The sequence below is a fragment of the Erpetoichthys calabaricus genome, chromosome 17 (assembly GCF_900747795.2).
Source record: "Erpetoichthys calabaricus chromosome 17, fErpCal1.3, whole genome shotgun sequence".
Taxonomy (NCBI): Eukaryota; Metazoa; Chordata; class Cladistia; order Polypteriformes; family Polypteridae; genus Erpetoichthys; species Erpetoichthys calabaricus.
Window position 1 is genome coordinate 34,697,786 of NC_041410.2, and position 16,394 is coordinate 34,714,179.

At 38.2% G+C, this 16,394-nt stretch overlaps 1 protein-coding gene across 1 annotated transcript in view; it reads right to left on the reverse strand.

Annotated features, from left to right (window-relative positions):
- ice2 (interactor of little elongator complex ELL subunit 2) overlaps window positions 1-14,645 on the reverse strand; it is a 69,213-nt gene extending 54,568 nt beyond the window's left edge. The window contains exons 1-6 of the mRNA XM_028823116.2: window positions 14,513-14,645; window positions 7,702-7,806; window positions 7,333-7,567; window positions 5,733-5,852; window positions 2,608-2,742; window positions 1,750-1,860 (exon numbers count right to left, since the gene is read on the reverse strand). Of these exons, the coding sequence (XP_028678949.2) occupies window positions 1,750-1,860; window positions 2,608-2,742; window positions 5,733-5,852; window positions 7,333-7,567; window positions 7,702-7,806; window positions 14,513-14,526 (720 nt within the window). The 5' untranslated portion in view covers window positions 14,527-14,645. The remainder of the gene's footprint in view (window positions 1-1,749; window positions 1,861-2,607; window positions 2,743-5,732; window positions 5,853-7,332; window positions 7,568-7,701; window positions 7,807-14,512) is intronic.
- Between the last annotated feature and the right edge of the window lie 1,749 nt (window positions 14,646-16,394).

The window sequence follows — 16,394 nt, forward strand, 5'->3', positions numbered from 1 at the left end:
ATAATATATTTTTTCAGGGTGTTAGTGGCCTGAAATGAGTTGGTGCCTCATCAAGAGTTGTTTGTTTGCGCTTGATGCCCTCTTCTGCATGACTATGAATTTATGTTCATTAAAAAAAAAATAAAAAAAATAAAAAAAAATACACACACACATTCACAACCACAGGAATTAAACAGTCTTCATGAATTTCCATTACCATCATCTATTTTTTGTATTCTTTATTAAATGCGATAAGAGGAATTTATTTTTCTATTGTTTTAAGGGGCTGTGGTGAGAAAAGGGATTGTTCTCTATATGTGACTGACTGATCCATTTTCCTTATACATCTTTCTTGACTCACTGTGCTTTGTTCAGTTCCCTGCTTACCAAAAAGTGGGTAGAAGGGGATAAGGCTAGATATGCCTTAGTGTTGTTTAACCTTTAAAAATAAAACTCTCCTCACATTAAATACTAAACAAAATGTAAATCTTTATGAATGTCTTAAATTAAATTAAATTAAAGCTAAATAAAGAGAAAACTGAAATCTTAGCGATTGGCAATAATGGATACAATGAGGCTATTAGAAATAAACTGGATGCATTAGGATTAAAAGTCAAGACGGAGGTAAAAAGCTTAGGGGTAACTGTTGACTATAATCTGAATTTTAAATCGCATATTAATCAGATCACTAGGACAGCATTTTTTCACTTAAGAAATATAGCAAAAGTTAGACCTCTTATATCATTGAAAGATGCTGAGAAATTAGTTCACGCATTTGTTTTCAGTCAGCTAGATTACTGCAACTGAATCCTCTCAGGAATACCCAAAAAAGACCTAAATCGTTTGCAACTAGTGCAAAATGCAGCTGCTAGAATCCTAACTAGGAAAAGAAAATCTGAGCACATTTCTCCAGTTTTGATGTCACTGCACTAGTTACCTGTGTCATTCAGGATTGACTTTAAAATTCTGCTTATGGTTTATAAAGCCTTAAATAATCTCGCCCCATCTTATATATCGGAATGTCTGACATCTTATATTCCAAATCGTAACCTCAGATCCTCAAATGAGTGTCTCTTTAGAATTCCAAGAGCAAAACTTAAAAGAAGTGGTGAGGCGGCCTTCTGCTGTTATGCACCTAAAATCTGGAATATCCTGCCAATAGGAATTCGCCACGCTAATACAGTGGAGCACTTCAAAAAACTGCTGAAAACACATTATTTTAACATGGCCTTCTCATAACGTCACTGTAATTTAATCCTGATACTCTGTATATCCAATTCATTATAATAACTATTCATGGTGGCTCTAAAATCTGTACTAACCCCTACTCTCTCTTCTGTTTCCTTTTCCGGTGTCCTTTTGGTGGTGGCTTGTGCCACCACCATCTACTCAAAGCACCGTGATGTTCCAACAGGATGGATTAAAAGCCAGAAGTCTGCATGACCATCATCATCAAGTCCTTCTGTGAGATCCCTAATTACAAAGAGGACTATTTCATTTATGTTAGGTAGAATGCCCAGAGGGGACTGGGCAGTCTCGTGGCCTGGAACCCCTGCAGATTTTTGTTTTTTCTGTCCCCCCTGGCCATCGGACCTTACTCCTTTTCTATGTTAACTAATGTTGTCTTATTTTAATTTCTTATTTTGTCTTTTATTTTCCTTTTCTTCATTATGTAAAGCATTTTGAGCTACTTTTTGTATGAAAATGTGCTATATAAATAAATGTTGTTGTTGTTAAAGCAATCATCAATGTATTTTGAAATGTACTTACTAAATTTGAAATACTTTTCTTTTCCAGTTGTGACATAAGCCGATTAACACTGGTCCGATCAACAGGAAGTTGTGAAGGCTGGAATGTCACTTTGCTATATTGAGCAAATCCCTAAAGAATAAAAAATACATAATAAAATTAAATATTGCCATAAATATTATGCATTACTTGAACCAAAATACAAACACTGTATTTTTCTTGTGAACAATCAGATGACAAATCTAAGTCTTGAAAGAAGTGAGACCACACAGGAGTATTATGAATTTCCCAAAATGGCTCAACAAAAGCCTGGACTTGAACCTAATCTAAAATTTCTGGAGAGACCTGTCCACCTAGAATCCCAACCTAACCTGACAAAGCCTGAGATGATCGGCAGAGAAGATGGCAGGAAATAATCAAAATCTAGGTGTGCAAAGCTTGCTGTGTCAAATACAAGATGACTTCAGGATGATATCACTGCCAAAGTTCTAAAGCTATGTACTGAGCAAAGGGTCTGAATACTTGTGTCAATGTGACATTTTGTTCTTATAAACATATACATACATACAGTAACTTAAATTTAATCAGCTGACTTGGAAATGTCAAACAATATCATTAATCTTTCATTTATGATTTCTTAAACAGGTTTCATTGTCTAAAAACACTTAACTACCAGATTTATGTATTTTTACTTTATTTAAATTCTGTTCAAAGTAATGGTTAGTGATCTTATAATCCAAGATTAAACTTAAACGCAAATATATGTCAAACATACACACCAGTTTTGAGTATGAAATGCAATGTTCTTTGATTCAACAGTTTATAAATCTAAATTAAAAACATCTTTCTGCTTTACCCATGAGATGATAATATACATACCATTTTCAACAAAGTCTTCTGCAGTTTTAAGGTCATCTCAGGTTTAAATTTTCCTCCTGTTAAAGATATTGTTTCATTCAAACAAAAACCCGCAGGATAATTCTTCACTCGCTCCAAACCTATTTTTAAATATTTCTGAATACAAAAAAAGAAGATAATTTACATACATTTTCTGTTGCAACACACTCCATTAAAATAATCCATGTGTACAATTTTATAGTTTTAAAGTAAATATTTTCTAAATCCTTCTAATCCAAGTTATGTAACTGTTGCGGCAAAAATTACCCTGGACATGTCAGCAGGTTAAATTTCTACTGTACCGAACTGCAAACTTTAATACTCAGCATAACAAAAAATAAAAAAATTTAATCTTTAAAAATATCTTTCCATGGGATGGATTAGAGCACACGTGGATCACTGATGATATTAGTCTGCAAGCTTTCCTAATGGCAACCTGAGGTCTAACAGAATCAAAAGCCTTAATATCTAATCCCGCCAAGTTAAACAATAAATACTGTAAGTATGTTTAGTATTGCAACAGATTGTTTCAAGTTAAATTGAACATATTTAACATAGATCAAAAAAAAGTGCAATTTCAATAATATTTTTTTAAATACAGTTGTTGCTCATAAATAATATCTTACCTTAGTTAACATCACTGATGTTTAATGCCTTATTTATCTGCATATTAATCTAATGGATAACTTGGTTAAATTAATTATTTCTGGCGCCACCTGGTGGATTTTTGCTATTTTGTTTTCTTTTAAAAAGCATGGGGATGGATCAATCATACGATTTACCTTGACTTAAATACTAGTAAACTGCTTCTGTCTGAGATACCAGGAATGATATATCTAAAATGTGATAATCATTTTGCTAAAACCATTTTAGGGAGCTATAATTCAACAATAACCCAAATAATAAGAATGTCTCACCTTAGTTGTTTTTGGCCGTGCTATTTTTAACATAATGAAATACTGTATTTAAGTTACTTGTTTAAGAATGTTACTGTAATACAATAAAACTCCATTCTTATTACATGCTTGTCATCTAAGCAGCATCAAGAATACGTAAGAAAGCATTACACTATCTACTAAGGCTTATAAGCCAAGTATAACAAACATATTACAGCTTGAGGGATAGTGCCTAATATTCACTGACACACATTCAGTACACCCATATTGAACTAAACTAAACCTATACAAATATCGAATGTGTGTAATATGTGGTGGAGAGAGGTTCAGTGGTACGGATCTGCATTCTGGATCCATACTGAACAGATATGCATATTATATATGTGTATATGTATATATGCACAATGCATCACTTTTCCACATTTTTTTATGTTGCAGCCTTATTCCAAAATGGATTAAATTCATTTTTTCCTCAGAATTCTACACACAACACCCCATAATGACAACGTGAAAAAAGTTTACTTGAGGTTTTTGCAAATTTATTAAAAATAAAAAAACTGAGAAATCACATGTACATAAGCATTCACAGCCTTTGCCATGAAGCTCAAAATTGAGCTCAGGTGCATCCTGTTTCCCCTGATCATCCTTGAGATGTTTCTGCAGCTTAATTGGAGTCCACCTGTGGTAAATTCAGTTGATTGGACATAATTTGGAAAGGCACACACCTGTCTATATAAGGTACCACAGTTGACAGCTCATGTCAGAGCACAAACCAAGCATGAAGTCAAAGGAATTGTCTGTAGAACTCTGAGACAGGATTGTCACGAGGCACAAATCTGGGGAAGGTTACAGAAAAATATCTGCTGCTTTGAAGGTCCCAATGAGCACAGTGACCTCCATCATCCGCAAGTAGAAGAAGTTCGAAACCACCAGGACTCTTCCTAGAGCTGGCCGGCCATCTAAACTGAGCGATCGGGGGAGAAGGGCCTTAATTAGGGAGGTGACCAAGAACCCGATGGTCACTCTGTCAGAGCTCCAGAGGTCCTCTGTGGAGAGAGGAGAACCTTCCAGAAGGACAACCATCTCTGCAGCAATCCACCAATCAGGCCTGTACGGTAGAGTGGCCAGACGGAAGCCACTCCTTAGTAAAAGGCACATGGCAACCCGCCTGGAGTTTGCCAAAAGGCACCGGAAGGACTCTCAGACCATGAGAAAGAAAATTCTGTGGTCTGATGAGACAAAGATTGAACTCTTTGGTGTGAATGCCAGGCATCACGTTTGGAGGAAACCAGGCACTGCTCATCACCAGGACAATACCATCCCTACAGTGAAGCATGGTGGTGGCAGAATCATGCTGTGGGGATGGTTTTTCAGCGGCAGGGACTGGGAGACTATTCAGGATAAAGGGAAAGGTGACTGCAGCAATGTACAGAGACATCCTGGATGAAAACCGGCTCCAGAGCGCTCTTGACCTCAGACTGGGGCGACGGTTCATCTTTCAGCAGGACAACAACCCTAAACACACAGCCAAGATATCAAAAGAGTGGCTTCAGGACAACTCTGTGAATGTCCTTGAGTGGCCCAGCCTGAGCCCACACTTGAATCCGATTGAACATCTCTGGAGAGATCTTAAAATGGCTGTGCACCGATGCTTTCCATCCAACCTGATGGAGCTTGAGAGGTGCTGCAAAGAAGAATGGGCGAAACTGGCCAAGGATAGGTGTGCCAAGCTTGTGGCATCATATTAAAAAAGACTTGAGGCTGTAATTGCTGCCAAAGGTGCATCAACAAAGTATTGAGCAAAGGCTGTAAATACTTATGTACAAGTGATTTCTCAGTTTTTTTACTTTTAATAAATTTGCAAAAATCTCAAGTAAACTTTTTTCACATTGTCATTATGGGGTGTTGTGTGTAGAATTCTGAGGAAAAAAAATGAATGTAATCCATTTTGGAATAAGGCTGCAACTTAAGAAAATGTGGAAAAAGCGACGCGCTGTGAATACTTTCCGGATGCACTGTATATAATATATGCAGAAGATATATTAAAGATACACATTAATTACATTTGCAGTGGACTCTGGCCCTGTCCAGGGTTTGTTCCCGAGTTGCGCCCTATGCTATCTGGGATGGTCTCCAGCGTCTCCAGCATCCCTGATCTGGATTAAGTGAATTGGAAAAATGACAACAATCACATATTGTTCAGAATATTACCTCAACAAAACAAGCTGTTTCTTCAGACAACATTTTATAATCATCTGCACAAAGCTTAGATGCATTTTCCAAAAAAGTCATGAATTCACCAACTTCAGCCTTCAAAAGATCTTCTAGCTTCTGTGGAAAAAAAAGACTAATTAAATATTGACAGTATTTCTTTTCTGGTGATGTTAAGAGTCATACGACACTCACTAAAACTATGATGTAGGAGTGAAGATGGTTGGATAGCTACTATTTGTTATTGTCTTTATTGCCCCAGAGTAGTTTCTGTGAAGTTCGATTAAAAACAGTTGTTTTGTGAAAATGCAATTAAGTATTAACCATACAACAGATTAAGACTATACCTATTTTCTACTTTAACGTGGTATAACTGGATGTTACAATTAATTCTGAGAAAGAGCATATGTACTATAAAGAACTGAATGTCCAAACTTTTGTGCCCTTTTTTCTACTGAAACTGTTTAAATGATTAGATAGTTACAACTGTGTGACAAACCTGGCAGAAATATGTCATGTTTAAGTCTATACCCCCAGGAAGTTAAATTAACTTCTCTTCACTTTAAAATTCAATGAAAACACCATTTGACCAGAATGCCCAATCTTCCATATGCAAACATACTGATAAAAACATAAATTACATTACCAAGTGCATTTAAATATATACACCCATTTTAACCTCAGCAATTCCAGCTCGACAGTTTTCAGGAAAAGGAATGAAGGATAGAGAGTTGGATATAAAATGGTTTATTCAGAACAATTTAATAATGATTCAGTTGGCAAACAGGCATCTAGTTACAATGCCTTAATTGGTGTGCAGTAGCTTACTGGTACACATAAACATGTATGATTCAATCACACAAAAACACACACAATTTACTTATTGGCACTTGCCAACATTACAGAATGGCTATCACTACAGACCACTTAGTAAATATGTTATCAATAAAGTAAAATAAATCAACCAGACCAAAGTAAAAAAACCAATCCTGAGAAGACCGTTGCACTATATGCATGAGAAATCTTAGCAACAGCCTTCCCACCCACATTTTTATAGACTTTTAAGTAACCCAACAATAATAAGTACTAGTGATCATGACTTTGTTGGTAACCTGACACAATTCCATCATTGAAGTTGCTAAAGTATTCCATCTACTTAGAGATCCTAGTCTAAGGTTGAGAGGAACAGTTAAAATGAATCACTGACAGGTCTAGTAAGTGTCTTTGGCTAGAATTCAGCTTTGAAGTGGACAAACATCACCTGGTGCTTGCAAGAGCGCTCAGAGAGTGAGAGGCCAGTGCATGACTATACATGCTGAACAGAGGCTGGCCGCAAGTTTTATGGGAATGCTTCTCTTTAACTTGGTGTTTCCCTCTGCTGTCAGTACAAAACAGTTGGGATGAAAAAAACAAGATGCCCATGTTATTTACCAATCTAAACGAAAAGGACAAGCTATTAATACCATACACTAATTCAGTAAGTACATCCAGGAACAGAAAGTAAATCATCACTGCAACCAGTTATCATGATACTGTGTGTTTAACACCGGCATTTCAAATTAATATCTGAAACTTACATTTAAACATTGAACAACCATACCTTAGAATTCTGAAATGCTTGACTTTGTTTTCTGTAGCACATGGTCTGCTTGTGTATGTAGGCTTTCTGGTCCTGTTGAGAAATCCATGAATAGCGGGGGTAAGGTACTCTGGGGTTTGGGAAAGTATCTAGAGAGTTGATTTCTTCTGATTTTTTCTCCAAGGATGTATTTTGAGATTGTGGTGTAATAACCTGTTTCTCTGGCTTTTCTGCTACAGACTTTTTTGATTCTTGGCTAGAATAACATAAAACAGAAAAATGTCTTTTTTTGGTCATTTCACAAAATTAACTAAGTGTGGCATAAGAAAAACACTAGCAGATTTACAGTAAATGCCAAATCAAATAAAAAATACATGCTATTTTTCATACCTTTGTGTCATAATTATAAGTTCTTTAACCGATGGTGCCATTGAGTATTTTTCAAAAGCATCTTTGGAAAACTGTAGCGTACTGCTATCTACAGGTGTAGTATTCCTATTAAAAGGGAAAAACACAGATTTATAGACTTATTGGCATGTCTACAGAGTACAGTAAAATTCCTACTTGCATGGGCTAATCCAGGGGTTCTCAACATCAGTCCTAAGGGGGCCCACTATGGCTGCAGGTTTTTGTTCAAACCAGCTTCAATTTTTAACTGGACTCCTTGGCTAATCAAGTGAACTGTTATTTACCAAATTCTGTGTTTTGGGAAAAAATGTAGAAATTAGACAACTAAGTAGTTGCAACCTTTGATTATTCAGCGTTGTTTGCCTGACTATTTGCTGTGCTGGTTGTCATTATTAAGATACAATGAAGGGAGCAAACTGCACAGAGAAAGGGCAAAATATAATGAAATTAACAAAAGGGAGTTAAGCATTTAAATCTGCAGGAAAAATGGAAATATTCCTAAATGTCTTATAAATGTAAAAATCATGCTGCAGTGCTTTCTTAATGTAGAATAAGATAAGAGAAAAATAAAAATTCCCACTAATTAATTGAGATCAGTGTTATCAGGTGTTGTCACTGATTATGAATCTGGTTGGAACAAAAACCTGACGCCACAGTGGGCTCCCAGGACCGACACTAAGAACCCCTGGGCTAATCAATATACATGTCGCCACTCTCCGGCACTATGATTAAGGAGCATAAGAAACTTAGGTTTAACTGCAATTTAGAGGTAAGTATTACAACTCAGAACTAAAATTATTAAGTCGCTTTATTATCCTCATTTATAACAGCCCTGAACAGCATTTTTCAATGCAATAACATTTAAATAAAATCCACATCTACCTCAAAGGACAAGCCTTTGGTTTCATAGTAAGCAGCCTCCCACATACTTGAAAATTGATTGAATAAACATTTGTAGTGATCCAGTGCCACTCAGATTCACACCGTCATAGGAATGGTGATTTATTATTTTTTTGGTGGGGATTTCAGGAACATATCCAGCCTTGGCCCGAATTGCACCACTCACACACAGACACACAAAATACAGCAAAGCACAACATAAACCATGTCCACAAACAATCCAAAAGCAACAGTAGCAGATGAAATGGAATAGAAGAAAAGATGACGATCCAAGGAAGTCTTCTGTAAGTAATGTGATAAACAGTCCTACTGGTAGTCCTGATGCGGTGACGGGTGAAGAGATCTGGGGAGTGCTCGCTCTGAGGAAGTACAAGAACCAATCCAACACTACTCACACGACAGGCAGGCACAAGACAGTCCATACATCCTTACAGGTTTGACAATCCAGGATGAAAACTACATTCCACAGGTGGTATTGCAGAGGAGACAAACGGGTGAACACACACACACAAACAACGGAGTATCCCTTGCAAATTAGATGGCTCGATTTTAAAGTCCCCCACCAGCCCCTGCACCCATTGCAGATATCCAATAAGGGCAATAACCTCTGGGCTGCTGGGAAATGGAGTACAATAATCTGTAGCACTGCTACATAATACATAAATCTCTAAACCTTTAGCAGAGGCATGGTCTTAATATCTGAATAATGCCTGCAAAAAGTATCACAACACAACAAAAAATAATGAACAACAACAAAATGTGTATTACAAAGCATTTTTCTCATCTTTACAATGCAAGCATAAAAGTATCTTCAAATTTTGTCCCAAAAAGGTAAATCTTCAAACATGTTCTGTGAACAATTTTTCTCTCTTTCTTTCATTTTATTTGCTAAAAACAGAACATTATAATGGCATGTTACTCAATCAAACAACTACATAATTGATAACTTATTTACATAAAAATAGCAATAACAGCATAAGAGTTAATTACTAATCCAACAAGTGTATTCTACAATACCATTAATGAATTCTTTACACGTTTCAAAAAAGAGATAAACAAGATCAATGAAAGACTTTTAGTTGAACTACAAACAAGTATATTGAACTAGTGTATTCCACTCATTTTCTGAGATGCTGACTGACCCGTTCCCTAGGACCTTTGAAAGATTTTTATATATTGTTGAATGGCTGTCTGAATCTCCATCAAGACTAACCAGCATAGAATTTGGGATAGATATGGATGCAAGATGTGGAAAGATGGATTGGTTTCTTTTAACAAAAATTCTTTTTAATATTATTTGGTAAATATTTCATTCAAATGTGTGAACATATCAGAAGTAGACCTTTATTTAACAATTCCTTACTTAATGTTTGTAATATGTAAAGTCTTTAGAGTTAGTTTTACGTGTTACGCATTCTATAATTCAACTAATGAAGAGTGCGTTCCACTCATTTTCTGAGATGCTGATTGAAAGGTCCCTTTTCCACATATTTGTTATCTGTAAAGTCTCACTTAGGTTGCTTTGAGCTTTCCAACCTGTTGTTCAAGGATTTCTATTGTTTCAAAATATTATTGTTGTTTATTTACTTTTTGTTAAGTTTCTTTCCTTTGTTCCACTTTAAATATTTTGAATGTATTATTTGAATTGTTTTATATATAACATGTTTTGTATCAAAACATTTTTTGCGGCTTGCGAGAAAGTGGCGTTTTAAGCCTTCGGTGCCTTCTGTGATTCTGGGAAATGTGAACTCAATCTCAAATAAGATCAACGAACTGGCTGCGCTGGTGAAAAATGTCAGAACCTACAGAGAATGCACTTTGTTGTGCTTTTGCGAAACGTGGCTAACTACCACCATCCCAGATGCTAACATGGAGCTACCCGGGTTTAGCACAGTTAGAGCGGACAGAGATGCAAGTACCTGCGGGAAGCACAAAGGAGGAGGACTCGCTCTCTATGTTAATACACGGTGGTGTAACTCTGGACATGTTAACGTCAAAGTCTCCACTTGCTGCAGGGACATCGAACTGTTGGCCGTAAGTTTGCGTCCCTATTACTTGCCCAGAGAGTTTGGAAGTTTGCGTCCATATTACTTGCCCAGAGAGTTTGGACACGTCATTGCTGTTATCGTTTACATCCCTCCTCGGGTGGACGTGGAGACAGCAAGTGACATTATCCATTCTGTTGTTGCTAAGTTACAAATGCAGCACCCTGAGGCGCTTGTGCTAATCGCTGGAGACTTTAACCATGTGACGCTGGACAAAACATTACCTGCCTTCTCCCAGTATGTGGACTGTAACACCCGGGGAAATAAGACTATTGATTTACTGTATGCAAACGTTAAAGACGCATACAGCGACACCCCGCTGCCTGTGCTTGGGAAAGCAGATCATAACCTGGTTCTGCTTCAGCCTCACTACCAACCAAGAGTGAGAGTCCTAGCTACAACCACACGCTCATTCAGGAAGTGGTCCCCTGAAGCAGAGAAGGCTCGGAGAGACTGCTTTGGAACTACAGACTGGGATATTCTGCAGGGATCACATAGTGAGAACATTGAGGAGGTTGTTGACTGCACTACTGACTACATCAACTTCTGTATGGACTTTGTAGTTCCAGTAAGAACTGTACGCTGCTATGCTAACAACAAGCCATGAATTACAAGTGACATCAAGGGCCTTTTGAACCAGAAGAAAAGGGCTTTTAAAGGAGGTGATCAGCATGAGCTCAAGCGCGTACAGAAGGAACTCCGAGTCCAGCTCAGGGCGGCGAAGGAGCAGTACAGGAGAAAGCTGGAGCAGAAGTTGCAGAATAACAGCATGAAGGAAGTGTGGGATGGGATGAAGATCATCACTGGCTGCAGCTCGAAGCGGGGTGCCACCATTGAGAGAGACATGAAGAGAGCAAACCAAATGAACAACTTCTTTAACAGTTTTGACCATCCTAACCCACTCTCACCTCGGAGTACTGCACCCTCCACACATCCTTCTGCTGATACCAGCATAGGAGTGACATCCCCACCCACAATTACTAGAGCGCAGGTGAGCAGAGAGCTGAGGAGACTTCGTGCCAGCAAAGCAGCGGGGCCAGATGGAGTATCGCCACGACTGCTGATGGTCTCTGCAGCGCATCTTCAACCTGAGCCTGGAACAGGGGAGAGTCCCGAGGCTTTGGAAAACATCTTGCATCACCCCAGTCCCAAAGGTATCACGTCCTAGTGAGCTGAATGACTTCCGGCCTGTTGCTCTGACATCACATGTGATGAAGACCATGGAGAGGCTGCTGCTTCACCACCTGAGGCCACAGGTTCACAGTTCGCATATCAGGAGAAGGTGGGAGCGGAGGATGCCATCATCTATATGCTACACCGATCCCTCTCCCACTTGGACAGAGGCAGTGGTGCTGTAAAAATTATGTTTCTAGACTTCTCTAGCGCCTTCAGCACAATCCAACCTCTGCTCCTTAGGGACAAGCTGACAGAGATGGGAGTAGATTCACACCTGGTGGCATGGATCGTGGACTATCTTACAAACAGACCTCAGTATGTGCGTCTCGGGAACTGCAGGTCTGACATTGCATCAGCAACACAGGAGCGCTGCAGGGGACTGTACTATCTCCGGTCCTGTTCAGCCTATATACATCAGACTTCCAATACAACTCGGAGTCCTGCCACATGCAAAAGTTTGCTGACGACACTGCTATCGTGGGCTGCATCAGGAGTGGGCAGGAGGAGGAGTATAGGGACCTAATCAAGGACTTTGTTAAATGGGGCGACTCAAACCACCTACACCTGAACACCAGAAAAACCAAGGAGCTGGTGGTGGATTTTAGGAGGACCAGGCCCCTCATGGACCCTGTGATCATCAGAGGTGACTGTGTGCAGATGGTGCAGACCTATAAATACCTGGGAGTGCAGCTGGATGATAAATTAGACTGGACTGCCAATACTGATGCTCTGTGTAAGAAAGGACAGAGCCGGTTATACTTCCTTAGAAGGCTGGTGTGCTTCAACATCTGCAATAAGATGCTGCAGATGTTCTATCAGACGGTTGTGGCGAGCGCCCTCTTCTACACGGTGGTGTGCTGGGGAGGCAGCATTAAGAAGAAGGACACCTCACGCCTGGACAAACTGGTGAGGAAGGCAGGCTCTATTTTTTGCATGGAGCTGGACAGCTTGATATCTGTGGCAGAGCGACGGGCGCCGAGCAGGTACCTGTCAATCATGGAGAATCCACTGCATCCACTAAACAGTGTCATCTCCAGAGAGAAGAGCAGCTTCAGCGACAGACTGCTGTCACTGCCCTGCTCCACTGACAGACTGAGAAGATCGTTCCTCCCCCAAACTATGCGACTCTTTAATTCCACCCGGGGGGTAAACGTTAACATTATACAAAGTTACTGTCTGTTTTTACCTGCATTGTTATCCATCTTTAATTTAATATTGTTTTTTGTATCAGTATGCTGCTGCTGGAGTATGTGAATTTCCCCTTGGGATTAATAAAGTATCTATCTATCTATCTATCTATCTATCTATCTATCTTGTATAATATTGTATTTTAATTAATCAAATAAAGAAGAAAAAACACCAACATTAGACGGGATGCCACTTAACTACAAAGAACTCTTGACTTTTCGACATCGAGCCAATAACATGGATAAGGATATGTTGTAAACGTACAACTTTAATGGTGAAAACAGGATACAGAACGTGACCTAAACCTATTGCTTGTCACATTATCCTCTAAAAATACACATTAATCACTGTTCTCCACGAGTGGCACGGTTCCACAGCTGTTGATGATTATTTTTAAACACTGAATCAAACGTCTAAAAGACGTGTTCGTTTTTAGGACCCAACATGCTGGAACTACTTTATTCAAATTTAAACGCCTTCAAATGAACATCTGGACAGGTCTGACCATCTTACTTATAGCCTATAACTGCAGCAGTTCTCCAGTATCAAAGTCACAGGTTCTTATGTGTGTTTAGGTGATTGTTGTTTGTTTTCTTATTTATAAATTTCTCTATCGAGCTTCTGTAATGTTCTCATTTCCCCTTGGGGACAAATAAAGTATAGTACATCTATCTATGTATCTACTAGTCAATATCTTGCATACAGCAGTGGCCCATCTCTGCCCGAAGTCCCCTAGAGCCAGTTCTGAGTCGCCAGTTAAACTACCGTTCATTTCCACATTTGTACGGAGAGGAGCCCTCGTGATAATCAAACAAACTGCCGTTCATTTCCACATTTTTACTGAGAGGAGCCCTCGTGATAATCAAACAACATTGGTGAGGAGACGTTGGTAACCTTTATCAGTATGCTGCACTAAGAACAACGCAGCATTTAATGATAAACGCTGCGATGGGATAAATAAAACAGACGTGTGGATACATTTACAGAAGCCATTCATAAATGCTGCACCAAGAATTACGCAGTATTTAAAGTTACACACAGCATTTAAGTACATACAATAGATAAACATTTACTGAAGCCCTATAAAAAGTGACAAACGTCTAGTCTTGTATAACAGAAACAAACCAATAGGGAAATGCTGCACTTTGAATAATACAGCGTTTGAAGACACACTGTGCAGTCTGATAAATAAAATAGATGTGCGGATACATTTACAAAAGCCATTTTAAAAAGTGCTGTCCTATGAATAATACAGTATTTAAAGATGCATTCAGCAATCAAATAAATATACAGTAATGGGATATGCAGATCCATTTTACTGAAGCCATTCAAAAAGTGGCAAACGACTAGACTTGCATAACAGAAACAAAAAAAACATTGAAAGTTATAGCTCACGTAAAAAAAAAATAGCATCACTTTATTCGGTGCAATAACATTACGAAAAAAGCTGGGCAAAAATTTAAAAACAAATATATAAATCTTACCAAGTCAACGCCATTTCAAAATGTTAAAGTTTCGGCATTACAATGACATAATAACGCTACACTCATAAGCTTGTTTACTTCTGACTGACAGTGCAGTTCATGCCATTCCGCTTCTAATGCTTGTTAAACCACGTGTCAGGTTTGTGTCTCGTTTTATTCGTCCCCTCGGAAACAAACTGTAATCCAAAAATCACTGCAAAATAACAGTCTCGATCCATAGTGTATCGCACCCTGTTGGAAACACATTTCAGTACAGTCTCCTGCAGTTCATTGGGTAAACATTTCATTTGAAATACTTTGTGATCTTACTGTTTTATTTAAAGTGAAACACGTATACATAATCTATGTTTAACGTGTGTTGAATCAGTGCTGTCATAGAGCTGCGCCTTTCTGTTACTGCATGGATTCGGGTTCGAGTTTCGTTTGCATTTCTTTTCTTTTTTTTTTCCCATGAAATGTTGTCTCTGATAGTCCTCGGAATGAGACATTGCTTGTTTTAGTTATATGAATATGTTTTATTTGAGCAATTTTGAAAACGAAGTACTGAAATAAAATAAAAAATGCCCTCAAGCAAGATGAGGTCTGAGCACCTATTGATAAACTTCACAATTAAAAAAAAAAAGAAAGAAAAAGTAAAATAATGATTGAGGAGTCTCTTTTGTGGATAAGTGCAGCCACTCAACTGAGACAGCGAAGCTCAATGGCGATGACATCCACTTTTTTCATTTTCAATGTATGTTATGTATTTCCCCGGCGAAAGGTTTTCTTATGAAAAGGTTAACATAAATAGAAATATAATATAGGCCTTTTAAAACAGTGACATTTCATTTCTATTATAGCCAGTGCACAAGTCTCTCATTTGAATTCCTAAAATAGTATTAAATTAGTATTATTTTCCAAACAAAATACAGCCAATGTTTGTTTAATAAGTGAACTAACTCAATAAATAAATCCTGTGAAACCTAACATAATTTTTGATGATACTAAAACATAATACTATGATACTTTTTGACATTTAAACCAGCAGCAGAAACAAAAAACCTAGATAGACTTCCTATTTATTTTTCCCCACTTCTAGAGCTCGGTCCTGCATCTCCTTGCCAGTCAAGCCCTTTCCCATCAAATCTTCTTTTACTTTATCCACCCAACTCTGTTTTGTCCTCCCTCTATTTTTCTTCCCTTGTACTCTCATTCCCATCACTCTTTTGGCCACATCTTCATTGTCTCTGCACATCACAGCTCCACACCATTTCAACCTACTTTCCTGTACTTAGACATCTCTCCTACTTTTGTTGTACGTCCATTTTATTCTTCTGTCTTTTTTTGCAACTCCACGCATCCATCTCAGCTGTCTCATTTCTGCCACATCCAACTTCTCCTACACTTCCTTTACTTCTCATGCCATATATACACCATTGCTGGTCTTAAAAACCTCACCCTTTATCTTTGTATAATTCCTCAATCACACAATACTCCTGAAATGTTCCTCCAATTGTTCATTTCCCCACTACACTCTGTGGGTTGTATCTGCATTTAGTTGCCTATATTGAGCTGCCACTGATCCTAGATATTTAAATATATCCACTGTCACGCACGAGAGCTTAGGAAGAAGCCAACAAGCCCAAAGGTGAGCGATACTACAAGGGATAGGGGGTCAATTGTGGTTACTAATGCTTCTCTTTCCCTATAAACAGAACCAATTTCGGTCATTTGCAATAACTATCCTGCATCACTCCCAACAATGTTGCTTGAATGCACAAAAACAAATTGAATACACAAAAGACAATGTGAAAACACAAAAACAAATCAGAAACCGCAAAAACAACTTGAATCTGCAAAAACAAATGAAAAAGGCAAAATCAAATTGAATGTCAGTCAGTGT